The sequence below is a fragment of the Microsporum canis genome, genomic scaffold (genome assembly GCF_000151145.1).
Source record: "Microsporum canis CBS 113480 supercont1.4 genomic scaffold, whole genome shotgun sequence".
Lineage (NCBI taxonomy): Eukaryota > Fungi > Ascomycota > Eurotiomycetes > Onygenales > Arthrodermataceae > Microsporum > Microsporum canis.
The window spans coordinates 1,526,634-1,540,705 of record NW_003299166.1 but is presented as its reverse complement, the minus strand read 5'-3'; the positions used below and the strand labels follow the sequence as shown (position 1 = coordinate 1,540,705).

The following is a 14,072-nucleotide window of genomic DNA, read 5'->3' as shown; positions in this document are numbered from 1 at the left end:
ACACAGGACCAGCCTGCTTAAAAGGAAATCAAATTGCTTGACCGAATTGCGTAGCCGCTGCTTGCCCTGTTGACATGCATCCTTCTCCCTCGTCACCTGAACAGGTAAGGGTACAGGTTTCGGCGTATATGCATGGGTATGGACTCGGGACGTCTTGGATGCATATACATAGTATGTACATATATGTTGGACTGCAGGGCTTGCATGAACTAGGGCTGCCAGCGTGCATTGACTAGCCGGATTCCTAACAGATCTCCGGGGCTCTGAAGATGGCCTGCGTCAGGCGCAGCAAACGCAACCAATAGGTTCATTTCTCCGATGCAGATATAGACTGGAGACACACAGGGCCATGGACGAGCGTTTTATGCTTTCCTCAGCCATTCTATCTTGACATGGGTGCATGGATGCCGATGCATGCAACCACGGCAGCTTCAGGGATACAACTTGCTTGCCGCTCTCAGTGACATATAGCACTCCGCAATCGGGGTGTTCTTCAAAGGGGGTCTATGCAACTATGCAATTGCATCACATTGGGTGACCTTCGAACAAGCGGTGATAAAAAAAGGGGGGGCGGAATGACTAGGGTTGGTTTCTTTTATTAGAAGACCTTAGGAGCCGACTAGTCGCACTTCGGGGGTCCGATTTAACTGGAGCTTTTTAATGGAACCTTTAAACTCCGCGTTACCGGGCGTGCTCCCGGGCTTGCCCCTCCGCCTCCCATTTTCAGCCAATCTTTAGCCCAATCTGGGGCTTTCCTTAGGCCCTGCTTAGGCACTTCCTTAGGGCCTTGGGAGGCGGCGCAAGGGCCCCCGCTTAAAGCACCCGCTTATACAAGTCTTATATATTAACTTACGAGCTTACATACTGAGGACCGCGAGGAAAAAAAAAGGTGACTGATCGCATCTCCTTTGCCGCACCAATTTCCCTTCTCGAGATAGTATCAAGCGCCAAAGCAACCAAGTTCTCGATCTTGCGGGGGAGATCGTGCAGCCCTTGTTCATTACACTGACAGCCACAGCTTCAAGACACAGCAAGACCTCAATATGAAGATCACGGGCTTTTCCTCGCACGATGTGCGCTTCCCTGTATGTTATCTTCCCGGGGGGTAGAGAGGGGACGCCGGGCCCCACGGTCCTCGTTTTTATGCTAATGAATTGGTGGACTGGCAACGGTACATGTAGACATCGCTGGACAATACCGGTTCTGATGCCATGAATCCTGCAACTGACTACTCAGCTGCCTACTGTGTGATCCAGACTGACTCGGCCCACGCTGGCCATGGTATGGTATGTGACCAAACTGACCACTTGACCTAATTATGCGGCAGGATGGGCAAGCAATGACAATAGCACCCAAATTGTCGGGTTTTGGCTCTTTGCTTTTTTGTTTCTTGCTTCTTCTGCTTCATCCTTCCGCTGCAGGCTGACTTTATATTCGTCCGTAAGACTTTTACCATCGGCCGAGGTAATGAGATTGTCTGCGCGGCCATTGATGCGCTGGCGCCTCTACTGGTGGGAAAAGAGTTAGACTCTCTAACCGCTGATTGGGGGAAGACATGGCGCTACTTGGTATCTGACAGCCAACTTCGATGGATTGGCCCAGAAAAGGGTGTGATCCATCTTGCGCTTGGAGCAGTCGTGAATGCGCTGTGGGATCTATGGGCGAAGACGCTCAACAAGCCAGTTTGGAAGGTGGTCGCGGACATGACACCTGAAGAATTGGTTCGATGCATCGATTTTAGGTACATCACTGATGCGCTCACGCCCGAGGAAGCCATCCAGTTGCTGCGGGAAGTGGAGCCAGGAAAACAGCTGAGAATCGAGGAAGCGGAACGCAATGAAGCAGTTCCGGCCTATACGACCAGTGCTGGCTGGCTCGGCTACGATGAGGAGAAGATGAAGGCCTTGCTTGAGCAGAGCGTCCAGGATGGGTATCGTTATTTCAAACTGAAAGTTGGCGGAAACCTGGACAAGGATAAACAGCGATTGACGATCGCAAGGGAAGCCATTGGATACGACAAGGGAAATGTTTTGATGGTCGATGCCAATCAGGTATGCCCATCTCCTATCCAAATCCAAATAACTAGTCATACGGAGGCGCTTCGTCTATTAAGCGAGGTGTCTCTTTTTGTCTCCCCGCGGAGACTATACGACTATACATACATCAAAGCAGAAGTTATACGGAGTTGACTCTGCGATTTAGGTGTGGTCGGTTCCCGAAGCTATCTCTCATATGAAAGAGCTTGCTCAGTTCAAGCCCTGGTTTATTGAGGAGCCCACTTCTCCAGACGACATCCTGGGCCATGCAGCTATCCGCAAGGCCCTCCAAGATACGCCACACGGCGCCATTGGAGTCGCTACGGGTGAAATGTGCCAGAACCGTGTCATGTTTAAGCAATTCCTCCAGTCTGGCGCCCTGACCGTCCTTCAGCCCGACGCATGTCGAGTCGGCGGCGTCAACGAGTGTCTAGCCATCCTCCTGCTCGCCCGCAAATTCGGTGTCCCCGTCGTCCCCCATTCAGGAGGCGTCGGACTGCCCGAGTACACCCAGCACCTGAGCACGATTGACTACGTGGTGATGACGGGGAAGAAGAGTGTGCTTGAGTATGTGGACCACTTGCATGATCACTTCGAATGTCCGGCTAGGGTGCAGAACGGGTATTACGTTACACCCATGGAGCCTGGGTACAGCGTGCAGATGAAGGCGCGTAGCATGGAAGAGTACTCGTTCCCTGGAGAAGAAGGGAAGAGTTGGTGGAGATCTGAAGAGGCAAAGCCAGTCCTCCAGCGTGCCCGTGTGGCCTGAGTGGACGGGGAGCTTTTTGCCTACTATGTATATTCATGGATTTTGATATACTAGTCATGTATAGATTTATGGGTCGGCCCCATCATTGCTCCGTGACTAGTGGTTTGCTCCATTTCTACTTATATATATAAATAGAGGCTTACCAGCATATCAAATTTGTATTTGAACTTACTATGTATATGGCCCGGGGGCGGAATTAAGTATTATTATCAAAAGAACTAGCGCAGACGGCTTGTTATCAGTAAACCAGTCGATAATATAATTCTGAGACCTAATAATTCGTTCTAGAAAAGAACTGGGGGGGCCTCGTATCCTTGCAACTGTAGAACTTATAGGAGGCGATATAGGGGGCCTGAACAACGTACCTCGAAAACGCCCCTGAATATATGTACTTACACAGCTACCTTGATCATGTACTCCGCGATTATCCTTACGGGTTGAGATGCTTGCATCCTGCATCCTGCATGCTGCGCCCTTCGAAAGTCGGGCAACCGATTGAGGGATATATATATACATTCAAATCGAAAACAAGGCACTTTCATCGCCAAACGCAACCTTAAAACAAAATTGTGGCCAGATCCCATATTTAAGCCCATAAATCCATCAAAAACCTAAGGCAAGATAACTCCAGCACAGAGGATCATAGACGGCAGCCTCAACTTTTTGAAGCTGGAAAAGTATGCCCTTATCGTACACCGAGAACTTATCAACTATTCCCATCCAGAATTCAAGATGCAACTACCGCCACTGGATCCCAAATATCGTTGATCCGGCCTTTGCGGCTGCCTTCTTGGCCGCATCTGCATTCTCTAGATAAATGCGGCGGTGGCCTATGCTCAGTTGTTAGCACCGCCCACTTTGAGAAAGGCTGAGGATGAATCCTTTCGCTTACCTTTGACGTCTAACGCGAGAAGGTGGTATTCAAAGTCATGTTGGCCCGCCAGCTTGACCAAGTGGACTAGCACAACACCGTCGTTAAGTGGGCCACTGACCTGGTGACGTTGTTAGTGTTGTAAATTTGGAGAAATCAATCCGAAAGGTCGATTTTGAGTATGACGTACATGAAAGTTCATCCTCATATGTTCATTTCCTTTCCTGTCTTTCTCAATTGTTGTGCTGGAAGAATTGATTAGTTGAATCTCGACATTATCGCGTAAAATATCGGTGGGCGTTGGGCTATTTACGCAATTGGACGGTTTCTCGTCCACTTATTCCATGACGTCTCCCCGTAGGCTCTGATCTTGTTGCTATCCCCCAGCAAGGCAATACACTCTTCGCTGTCCTTTACACGGCTAACTGCACGGTTAAATTGGTTCGTTTTGCTGTCGGGCGCAAATACATCAAGGTATAGAAACGTGAAAACTCCGCACTGCAGGTATATATAACGTTCCGGTCAGCTTCTATTCGCCTGCATATGCAGCATCAACGCTCCGCAACCCATTGCAGCAAGCCTCCAAACTAACCGTCATAACTGCGCCGGCCAAAATGACTAGGAAATTGACAGACTGCTGCGTAGCTCGTGCCGCTTTTTCTCCACGCGAAAGCTGCCCCCATTTGATTGTTCCATCATCACTGGTCACGGTAATCGATTTTCTCGTCGGCTGTGCGCTCTTGGAACTGTTGAGACTGCTCTGGGTCGCATAGTGATTGTATCGTGTAAGGGATAGACTAACTGGCCTGCCGCTGTTTCTGACCAGGCGAACGAACAGAGGTCCAGACCTAAGCGAGTGAAGTTGAATTGAGGAATTCATGACGTCGTAGAGCCAACCATCATTTGTCGGTGAAATAATATATTATCTCTTCATGAACTGCCCATCTTCTTCTTCCTCTTCGTCGTCGTCTTCGTCTTCCCCGTAGAATTGTTTGAAGAAGCTATAAATTTCCTCTTCTGGCTGCTTAAAGATTACATAATGAAATTGCTTATGTCAGTACATAATTATGTCATGATTATATCATCAATGCCGAGGTTTAACACGTGATGTCCTAAAGAGGCAAGGTGCGGCGAGGGCGGCCAGAGTGGCAGAAAGACGCAAAAGGCAAGTCGAACTCCGAGAGAAGAAAAAAAAGAAGCGCGATTCTTCTCTTCCTTTTCTTTTCATCATTTTCACTCTCTTTTACCCGGCCTTGTAGAAGTCCAGCTTGCTGCTCTTTTCCTGCTTGGCTTAACTGGAAGACGATATTTAGACAACCATGAGTGCTACAAAGGCGCAGTCTCAGAAAATCTTTGAGAAACTAAAGACGAAACCCGCAAACAAGGTATGTTCCCCCCGCCGTTCCGCTCCGCCCCCTGACGGAACCGTAGACTGATTACCAGCTAGATATGTTTTGATTGCGGGTCGAAAAATCCGACGTGGTCTTCTGTTCCCTTTGGAATATACCTATGTCTTGACTGCTCGTCGAACCATCGAAATCTCGGTGTCCATATCTCGTTCGTTCGCTCAACCAATCTTGACCGTGTGTTTCACCGCCTATTATAGAATCTCGATGTCGATCGCACATGCTAATGGAGAAAATTGATTAGAATGGCAATGGGAACAGCTCCGCGTCATGAAAGTGGGCGGAAATGAATCGGCTACCAAATATTTCCAGTCACATGGTGGGACAGCGGCGCTAAACAGCAAAGACTCGAAGATAAAATATACTTCCAGCGCGGCGGTGAAGTACAAGGAAGAATTGAAGCGACGAGCAGCCCAAGATGCAGAAGAGTATGTCTTGCATGCCTAATGATCTTGTTATCCTGTGGAGATTGTAGCACCTTGTGGCTGACTTTAGGTTGAAAATCACAAACATAGATATCCTGAAGAGGTCGTGATCACAGATGTGGCTGCATCGGCGACTCCAGAAGGGTCCTCCACTCCCGCTGGCGATCCTGACGACGATTTCTTTTCCTCGTGGGACAAGCCATCCATCAAACGGCCAAGCAATCCTCCATCTCGCGTTGGCACACCGGCTTCTGGAGGGCGCAGCTCGCCCTTCCTCACTCCAGGATCCAACGGTAACGGATCGAGACCCAAGTCTCCACTCTCTGCCGAAAAAGGAACGTCTCCATCTCCCCCTGTTGCTGTCCGGACGGGTACGGCGGTCCGCAAGGGACCAACTGCCGGTGGAAAGAAAACGTCAGTCCTTGGAGCCAAGAAGGGACCCAAGTTGGGTGCAAAGAAGGTTGTTGGGGCGGACGCTATCGATTTTGATGAGGCAGAGAGAAAGGCAAAGGAAGAAGCGGAGAGAATTGCAAAGTTAGGCTACGATCCTGAGTCCGAGAAGGCCGAAGAGGAAGCGGCCGCGAAGGGAAAATCTGCTTCCTCGATCATTTCGCCCAAACCAGTGAGTCCCAGATCTAGCTTCGGAACCACACGGAGCCATGAAAGGAGTGCAAGCGAGGTTGAGAGGCTGGGCATGGGCATGGGTCGTCTCGGCTTTGGACAAGTTGGCAAACCTAAAGCTCCAGCTCCAAAGAAGCTAGGATTTGGTGCTGTTGGACACGCAAATACGGGCGTTGATGGTATGCGTTTGAAGCCTCTTGAATTGTTGTTTTATCTTGTTCACTTGCTAACTTAATTAAATCAGAGGAAGAATTAGAACAAACAAGATCCAAGTTTGGCAACCAGAAGGGCATCTCATCTGATGAGTTTTTCGGTAGAGAGCAGTTTGACCCTGCAGCTCAGGCGGAGGCCAAGGCTCGTCTTAGCAACTTTGAGGGAGCTACCTCCATATCAAGTAATGCTTACTTTGGCCGCCCTGAGGATGAACTTGCAGCAGGTGATGACTACGGTGACCTGGAAACGGCTGCCAAAGACTTTGTTCGAAAATTCGGGATTACCGCTGGCGATGATCTCGAGAATTTGACCAACTTAGTTGGTGACGGTGCTGTTAAACTCCACGGTATGTTTAGATTCAACATTTTTATTCAATTTAAAATCTCCCTTTTGGGCCCAAAACTGACAAACTCTTCATAGGCGCCATCCGTCACTACCTTAATAGCTGAGTCTTAGGTGCAAAGACTGAGAATAATGTCAAACCCCTCCTTTCTATACGGTTATGGTTTACCCCAACTTCTTCTTGGTCTTCTGGCCTTCTCTTTCTTCAAGCAAGTTTAATACAGCATCTTGGAGTTTTTTGACCTGCTATTTAACAAAAACTGGAGGGTAAAATAAATGTATACTTGGGTTTCGTCATGAGATACTCCTGCACCATTAATCCCACTGTTAGGTTAAATCATAGCTTATGGGAGTCGGGAATATGCACCTGGTGGTGGGCGAGATGGGTTTTATGAATTATTCGCGGGTTTAATGTGTATGTGCGCTCTTTGCTCTCCAAGCCTCCCTGTCTTGAAATTGTTACCCTCCGCACCTTTGCTTTGGCATTCGGCCATGAATTTTTATTCACGGGGCTTTCTTGATGGATGATTTAAAATTATAGCTAGAACAGCTGCATGACCTTTTCTTCATTATGACTTGGTGATTTGGTATCTTTCGGGTTCATTACATTCAATACTTTAGTAAGAGGCTATCCACCCTTCTATAATCAATACCCCTGGTACAACAAGGGTACCATCGTTGGCTACGAAAGTAAGCTACCCATCTCATCCAGTTATAACTTCCTCTAAATTTCAATAGATCCCATCCAAGAAAGAGCTATGCTACTATATCCCTGAACTATACCCAAGTCATACAGACGAGAAACTAGAATCAACATTTTATTTTCAAGGAGTGCATGGATAGAACACTTAGCTCTCCTTTACGCTGAACTATTCTTCCGCGATCTAGAAGAAGACTACAAAATGTACATCTCTTGTAGAGACTCAGTGCAAGGCATCCGATTGGTGTGGAAACAATGGCCCTAATACCTTCTAGCAGCTTTCAACCGGACAATACGTGATATTGAAAATATGTTTCAAGGCCAACTATAAGCAAGCCCTGGATAAACCGTTGACTTATTCCCTTGTATATATATCCCAACTATTTGCATCTCTACCCATGGTGACTCTGTATAAGCACGCGGGGTATTAGTTAAACTATTTAAGTTTCGGTCCGCTGCACAGACCCAGAACTCTCCGAATGACTTCAACGTCATCATGGACTTGCACCTATTCGTTTGACTGTTAGGCAAGATATTTCGAACAGTTTTGGTTTGATGACATCTACTGAAAGAAAATTTGAAGGAGGTATCCTAGTTCCTTTGAGGCAGGAGATGACTCTTGAGGGAAAAGTAACCGGCCTATATATATGGGCGCGCATAATAGGGATATGAAGATTGAATTATAAATGTATAGATTTGTATCCTCCTATTCCCCGATTACTTACTCTATTAGGCTATGTATGGCCTATGGCATACTATTGGGCTGCAAAAGAGAAGGTAAGTAATTGTTCGGCTGTGAAATGAAACTAAATGGCCTGTTCATCCTATAAAAAGTGGTATACATGAAATTTTACAGCGGCGTCCACATCCAGAGCGTTCAGTGGTTTAAATGTCACGAGTCCCGTCTGAAGATCGCATCGGCCATACGGGTAACCTGGGCCATCTCCTTGATATCGTGAATACGTACAATATCCGCTCCACCGCCGATTGCTGCCGTGACAGCAGCTGCGGTACCCCATGTGCGCTCATCGGCTTTCTGGACGCCTGTGATACGGCCTATAAATCCTTTCCTACTAGCACCCACCAGCCAAGGCAGATACTCCAGTCCCTCTGCCTGCCTTAGCTGGTCAAGGTTCCTGAGAATAGTGAGATTCTGGTCTTGGGTTTTGGCGAAGCCCACGCCCGGGTCAGCGATGATGCGCCATCGCCTGACACCAGCTTCTTCAGCGGCACGGATACGTTCTGATAACTCCGCTTTGATGCCAGCTAGTACACCATCGGGGTAGTTGGTGAGCTCATTCATGGTCTTTGGCGTTCCGCGCGTATGGGAGAGCATGACGGTTTTCTGGAGACGGGCCATGGTAGAGAGCATGTTTGGATCCATTAGGCCGGCAGATATATCGTTTATTATATCCGCACCGGCATTAACGGCTGCTTCGGCTACAGTGGCACGGTACGTGTCGATGCTGATGGCGACCTTGGAAGCTTCGGGGAGGGACCTGATGAGTTTTATGGCTGGCAAGACACGGGCTAGTTCTTCGGCTTCGGTGATGGGGTCGGCGTTGGGACGGGTGCTCTCGCCCCCTACATCGATTATAGTTGCGCCAGCATCTATGTATGTCTTGACGGTTTCAAGCAGGGCTACTGGATCTGTTGGTGAGTGAGCTCCACCATCAGAAAAGGAGTCCGGGGTTAGGTTGAGGACTGCCATTAAGAGAGTGCTTCGTCCGGGGTGGGTGGGGTTGATCTGGGGAAGACCCGCAGCCATTGGTATGATTGCCACAGGGGGTTGGTCGGAGGGAGGAAGAGCTTGTAAGTGCGAGGTATATGTTTTATCCTTTCCCTCCTTTAGAGGATAGTCGTTGGGTATTAACCTGAGCCATCATTATCAGCAACGGGTCAGATATAATAAAGATGGTAGCAGTTCTTACTGGCAAAGAGGGCGCAAGACAAATTCCCGCTCAAGCATGAGTTTATGAGGAATTATTAGACGCTCATTGGAGAACGGCTGACGGTCGTATAGGAGGATGTCAAGGTCTATGTTACGAGGGCCTTTATCGATGATCTTGAGTCTTCCCATGTCATTCTCTATCGACTGCAGCGTATCCAGTAATTCCATTGGGCTCTTGGATGTTTCAACCTATACACAGCGTTAGAAAGAATAAGTTGCTTCTGCATAATATAGGCGGTTGGGGCAACTGACTTCGCATGCTCCGTTAAGGAAGGTTCCCTGGTCCGTCACATACATCGGGGCGGTCTCAAAGAGGGAGCTTGTCCTCTTGACCCTGATACCCCGTGCCTCCATCTCTCGACAGGCCTCTTCTATCATGGCTACACGGTCTCCCAGGTTGCTACCAAGAGCAATAAAGGCTCGATGTGTCGGATCTCCGCTGGCCATGGTCGACGTAGACGCCAGTCGACAGCCATACCCGGTTAGTTTAAGAGAAACGCCAGCACCGGCGTGAATATTGGAGCAAGTTATCCTGGTCTGCTGTCTAGATAACCCGGATGAACCATTCTTCTGCCGGGCCTGGGTCTTGTAGCTACGGTCCCCGCTACCACCGGAGGGGCTGCTTAGCGGGGATGCCTTTGCAAAAGGGTCAAATGAAGCAGTTCCGGGGCTGGTACTGAATCTCGCATGCTGCCTTCTCGACGTAAGTGGGGTATCATTGATCAGGCCTGGCAACCTTCGCTGTTGTCAGCGTCTCATATCTATGCAGCCCAGGGTGTATACATCCTTACGTGCTGATGCCGCTGTAGCAGGGCTGCGGGCTCCAATGCCCACTGCAAAAGCCTAGAGAGCCGGCCAGACCTCGACCTTTGCGATAGAGCAGACTCATCTCTTCCGTTTGACATTCGAAGAGCTCAACTTCGTCGTTTGTCGTTTTCAAAGCATCAGATGCTTAGTCATCACGTCTTCCTTCACTCCGTCGAGTTCGCATGGATGGAGGATTTATTATCTGCCCGCAGAAGTTGCTGTATTATGTAGATGTCTTTATGGTAGTCAAGGAGAAGACAGTTGTGAGCAGAGAGATCATTTGAAGTCATTAAAATATAACATGTTAACGTGGAAGTACTTCATCTAGTTGTATACAAGGTAATATAGACGGTACAATCTCAATAATAGTAAACCCATCGAGTATAAGGGTAACGAGCCTGCATAAGAGTGTCTCAGTATCCATCGTACACTGCTGTCCATCGTACACTGCTGTCCATCGTACACTGCTGTCCATCATACATCCATCGTTATAGATGAAGCTCGGCAAAATCCAGGTTTACCCCAAGCTTGGCCCGTCTGAGCCGAGGCTTCTTTTTCTTCCTTCACGAGGATAAAAACTGCCTCGACGCCCCAAAAGTCTCCCTCGCTTCTTCTCTCTCTTCCCCTTCGCCTTTGCTCTCTTCACTGCCGCAGCTGTTATATAACCCGTTCAACCTATATCTACGCCTCTTTCTTGCTAGAGTATCGTTCAGTCAACCATGGCTTCTCCACGTAAGTTTTGCGCGAGGACGGCGCCCGGACGAGGGAACATGAAGAAACAAGTACACTGACTGGTTATGCGACGGAACAGAACAGATCAGGACTCCTCTCACAGATCTCTTGAAGATCAGACACCCCGTTCTCCTTGCTGGCATGAACGTTGCGGCTGGTCCTAAGCTCGCTGCCGCTGTCACCAATGCTGGAGGTTTGGGAGTTATCGGTGGCCTCGGCTACACCCCAGACATGCTGAGAGAGCAGGTAGAGGAGATCAAGAGCCATCTCGTCGATAAGAATGCTCCATTCGGAGTCGACCTGCTGCTTCCACAGATCGGAGGAAACGCTCGAAAGACCAAGTGAGTTGCCTTCGCCTCGGAGAATAACGAGGTTACTTTTGCTAACGGCAACTAGCTACGACTACACCAAGGGAAAACTCGACGAGCTGATCACCGTTGTCATCGAGAGCGGTACCAAGCTCTTCGTGTCTGCCGTCGGTGTCCCACCAAAGCACGTCGTGGACCGTCTACACGCAGCCGGAATCCTCTACATGAACATGATCGGCCACCCCAAGCATGTACAGAAGTGCCTGGACGTCGGTGTCGACATCATCTGTGCCCAGGGCGGTGAGGGCGGTGGCCACACCGGAGACGTTCCCACCAGCATCCTCATTCCTACCGTGGCCAAGCTCTGCCAGGGCAAGACCAGCCCCATGACCGGCCTGCCGGTCCAGGTTGTTGCTGCCGGTGGTATCTTCAATGGCCAGAGCGTTGCCTCCGCCCTCATGCTCGGTGCCTCCGGCGTCTGGGTCGGTACTCGGTTCATCCTAGCTGATGAGGCCGGCGCCCCCAAGGACCACCAGGAGGCCGTCCGCACCGCCGGTTTCGACGACAACGTCCGAACCATCATCTTCACTGTACGTCAATCTTTTATACTCTGCTCTTTTTAACTAGTCCTATCTAACCCACGTTCTAGGGCCGTCCCATGCGTGTGCGCAACAACGCATACATCACCAACTGGGAGGAGAACCGTGCCGAGGAGATCAAGGAGCTCACCAGCAAGGGTATCATCCCTGTTGAGCACGACTTTGAGAACATGGAAGATATCGACGACGAGACTGTCGACAACGCCCGACCACACCTCATGGGCAAGGCTGCCGCCGTCGTCGACGAGAAGAAGCCAGCCAAGGACATCGTTGATGAGCTCGTCAATGATGCTGTCGCCTGGATCAAGAAGGGCAACGCCTATATCTCCAAGCCTAAGCTTTAAGCCAGGCCTACAATCTCTTTCGTTCCCTTTTTCCTCTTCCTATATACGATGTCTCCGGCCGGTATATCGGCGTTTCGCGTGCGTTGGACCTTTGAAAGACTGCTCTTACACTGATCCTTAAGGTGGTTGCCTTACATACCTTGTGTTTTTTTCTCCAAATGTATATATCCGAATTTAAACCATTTATTATGATGCACTAGACGAGTCAATATGCTATCTCCCCTAACTCGAGTATTATTCCTTAATATCAAATGTTGAAGTCGAAGCAACCAAATTTTTCCTCGGTGTGCTTACATAATCCATAGCGGGCACAAAGATAAACTTGCGCCTCCACGAAATTCTTGATATCAAAAATTAAGCCAGAAGGCACAGAAAACGAAGCAAAAGAAGCCGCTTTAATCAAACCACCACAAGCTCTGCTATTTTTCTACCTGAGAATAGCAGATAGAGAAGAGAATAGGACCGACAAAAGAGACAGAAAACATGGCACAGCCTGCAAAGTAGGTTAACTTGCCAGCTGCACATGCTTCTGATATCAGCTTCATCCACTAACTATGTATTTCTAGGGGAGCCGACTGGGCTGACGACGAGGACTTTGATGATGCCAATGCCCTTCCACCCCAGCAAGTTCTCACGAACAAAGACGGCACCAAAACCGTGATATCATACCGCTTCGACGACGATGGCAGGAAAGTCAAGACCACCCGTCGCATCCGCACAACAGTAGTCAAAGAACACGTTAACCCCCGCGTAGCCGAGCGAAGAGCATGGGCTAAATTCGGTCTGGAAAAGGGCCACCCACCCGGCCCTTCGTTCGATACCACTTCCGTCGGAGAGAACATTATATTCCGACCTAGCGTGAACTGGAAGGCTCAGGCGAAGGAGGCGGAGAAAGAGGGCGAGAAGGGCAGTATGAAGGAGCAGCTGAAGGATAAGAAGGTTAAATGCCGAATTTGTAACGGGGAGCATTTCACTGCGAGATGTCCGTTTAAAGATACCATGGCGCCTGTTGACGAGGGTGCTGGAGGAGCGGGCGCGGATATGGATGGCGGTGATGACAAGCCGGCTCCTGGTGGGCTGGGTCAGAGCGGAGGAAGCTATGTTCCTCCTGCTATGAGGAAAGGTGGTGCTGGCGCTGGTGATAAGATGGGTGGCAAGTATGAGAGGGATGATCTGGCGACACTACGCGTTACCAACGTGAGCTATCCCTGTCCCTTCTTTTTCATGTGGAGCTGGCCGTTCTGGAAGATCTCTTGCTCTTCTTTTAAGTGGTCGTCTAGCTAACTTGCTTTTCAACCTTTAGGTTTCCGAGCTAGCGGAAGAACAAGAGCTTCGCGATATGTTTGAGCGGTTTGGAAGAGTCACGCGAGTCTTCCTTGCTAAGGACAGAGAAACAAATATGGCCAAGGGCTTTGCCTTCATCAGTTTCGTGGACAGGAGTGATGCTGCTCGTGCTTGTGAGAAGATGGACGGCTGTAAGTTGATTGTCCTGCCATTTTATGCCATGCCTCGAGCTCGAGCTAACTGGTATCTAGTTGGTTATCGACACTTGATTCTTCGTGTTGAATTCGCCAAAAAGAGCGCTGACTCGAAGTGATGACCCTCCTATTTTGATCTTTTCCCCCCTTCTCCAGCCCTCACCTACCTTTAAACCCCCTTTCCTCCTCCAGATATATCTCTATTTAACGCAATGCCTGGCAAGGTTGTTTTCCAAAAAAGATTCCTTTCCCACTATCCTTTCTTTTCTATAGGAGTGGGATCCTGTTTCTTGTTTATAACGGTTTCTATAAAATTGCATTTTTCTCTTCTATTCTCCCACGAATCAAAGGCCTAATGCTATTGACAAGATTCCTCCTCCTTCCCACACCCCCTTCCTTTCTCTCCTCTGGTTTTTCGAAGTCAACCGTCGGTCATGTACCACGCTACACATAAAGAGGATGATGGTTCC

At 49.1% G+C, this 14,072-nt stretch overlaps 6 protein-coding genes across 6 annotated transcripts; 4 read left to right on the top strand and 2 right to left on the bottom strand.

The window, feature by feature from the left end:
• Window positions 1-1,043: 1,043 nt before the first annotated feature.
• Window positions 1,044-2,805, top strand: MCYG_04567 (mandelate racemase/muconate lactonizing enzyme family protein; the record flags this gene model as incomplete). Its single annotated transcript, XM_002846784.1, has 4 exons — window positions 1,044-1,085; window positions 1,182-1,286; window positions 1,446-2,051; window positions 2,203-2,805. 4 exons carry the CDS (start codon window positions 1,044-1,046, stop codon window positions 2,803-2,805), a joined length of 1,356 nt encoding a protein of 451 aa, XP_002846830.1.
• Window positions 2,806-3,543: 738 nt separating this feature from the next.
• MCYG_04566 (import inner membrane translocase subunit tim-21, mitochondrial) lies at window positions 3,544-4,556 on the bottom strand (the record flags this gene model as incomplete). Its single annotated transcript, XM_002846783.1, has 5 exons — window positions 3,544-3,635; window positions 3,698-3,797; window positions 3,867-3,921; window positions 3,990-4,174; window positions 4,269-4,556. 5 exons carry the CDS (start codon window positions 4,554-4,556, stop codon window positions 3,544-3,546), a joined length of 720 nt encoding a protein of 239 aa, XP_002846829.1.
• A 396-nt stretch (window positions 4,557-4,952) lies between these two features.
• Window positions 4,953-6,790, top strand: MCYG_04565 (arf GTPase-activating protein; the record flags this gene model as incomplete). The annotated part of the gene is made up of 6 exons (XM_002846782.1): window positions 4,953-5,061; window positions 5,124-5,259; window positions 5,327-5,510; window positions 5,598-6,307; window positions 6,373-6,687; window positions 6,762-6,790. 6 exons carry the CDS (start codon window positions 4,996-4,998, stop codon window positions 6,788-6,790), a joined length of 1,440 nt encoding a protein of 479 aa, XP_002846828.1.
• A 1,485-nt stretch (window positions 6,791-8,275) lies between these two features.
• On the bottom strand, window positions 8,276-9,781 carry MCYG_04564 (folic acid synthesis protein; the record flags this gene model as incomplete). Its single annotated transcript, XM_002846781.1, has 3 exons — window positions 8,276-9,257; window positions 9,315-9,523; window positions 9,587-9,781. The coding sequence occupies 3 exons, from the start codon at window positions 9,779-9,781 to the stop codon at window positions 8,276-8,278; spliced, it is 1,386 nt and encodes a 461-aa protein (XP_002846827.1).
• A 994-nt stretch (window positions 9,782-10,775) lies between these two features.
• Window positions 10,776-12,124, top strand: MCYG_04563 (2-nitropropane dioxygenase; the record flags this gene model as incomplete). Its single annotated transcript, XM_002846780.1, has 4 exons — window positions 10,776-10,873; window positions 10,953-11,214; window positions 11,270-11,771; window positions 11,831-12,124. 4 exons carry the CDS (start codon window positions 10,861-10,863, stop codon window positions 12,122-12,124), a joined length of 1,071 nt encoding a protein of 356 aa, XP_002846826.1.
• Window positions 12,125-12,607: 483 nt separating this feature from the next.
• On the top strand, window positions 12,608-13,721 carry MCYG_04562 (eukaryotic translation initiation factor 3; the record flags this gene model as incomplete). The annotated part of the gene is made up of 4 exons (XM_002846779.1): window positions 12,608-12,624; window positions 12,691-13,321; window positions 13,428-13,599; window positions 13,660-13,721. The coding sequence occupies 4 exons, from the start codon at window positions 12,608-12,610 to the stop codon at window positions 13,719-13,721; spliced, it is 882 nt and encodes a 293-aa protein (XP_002846825.1).
• Window positions 13,722-14,072: the final 351 nt, after the last annotated feature.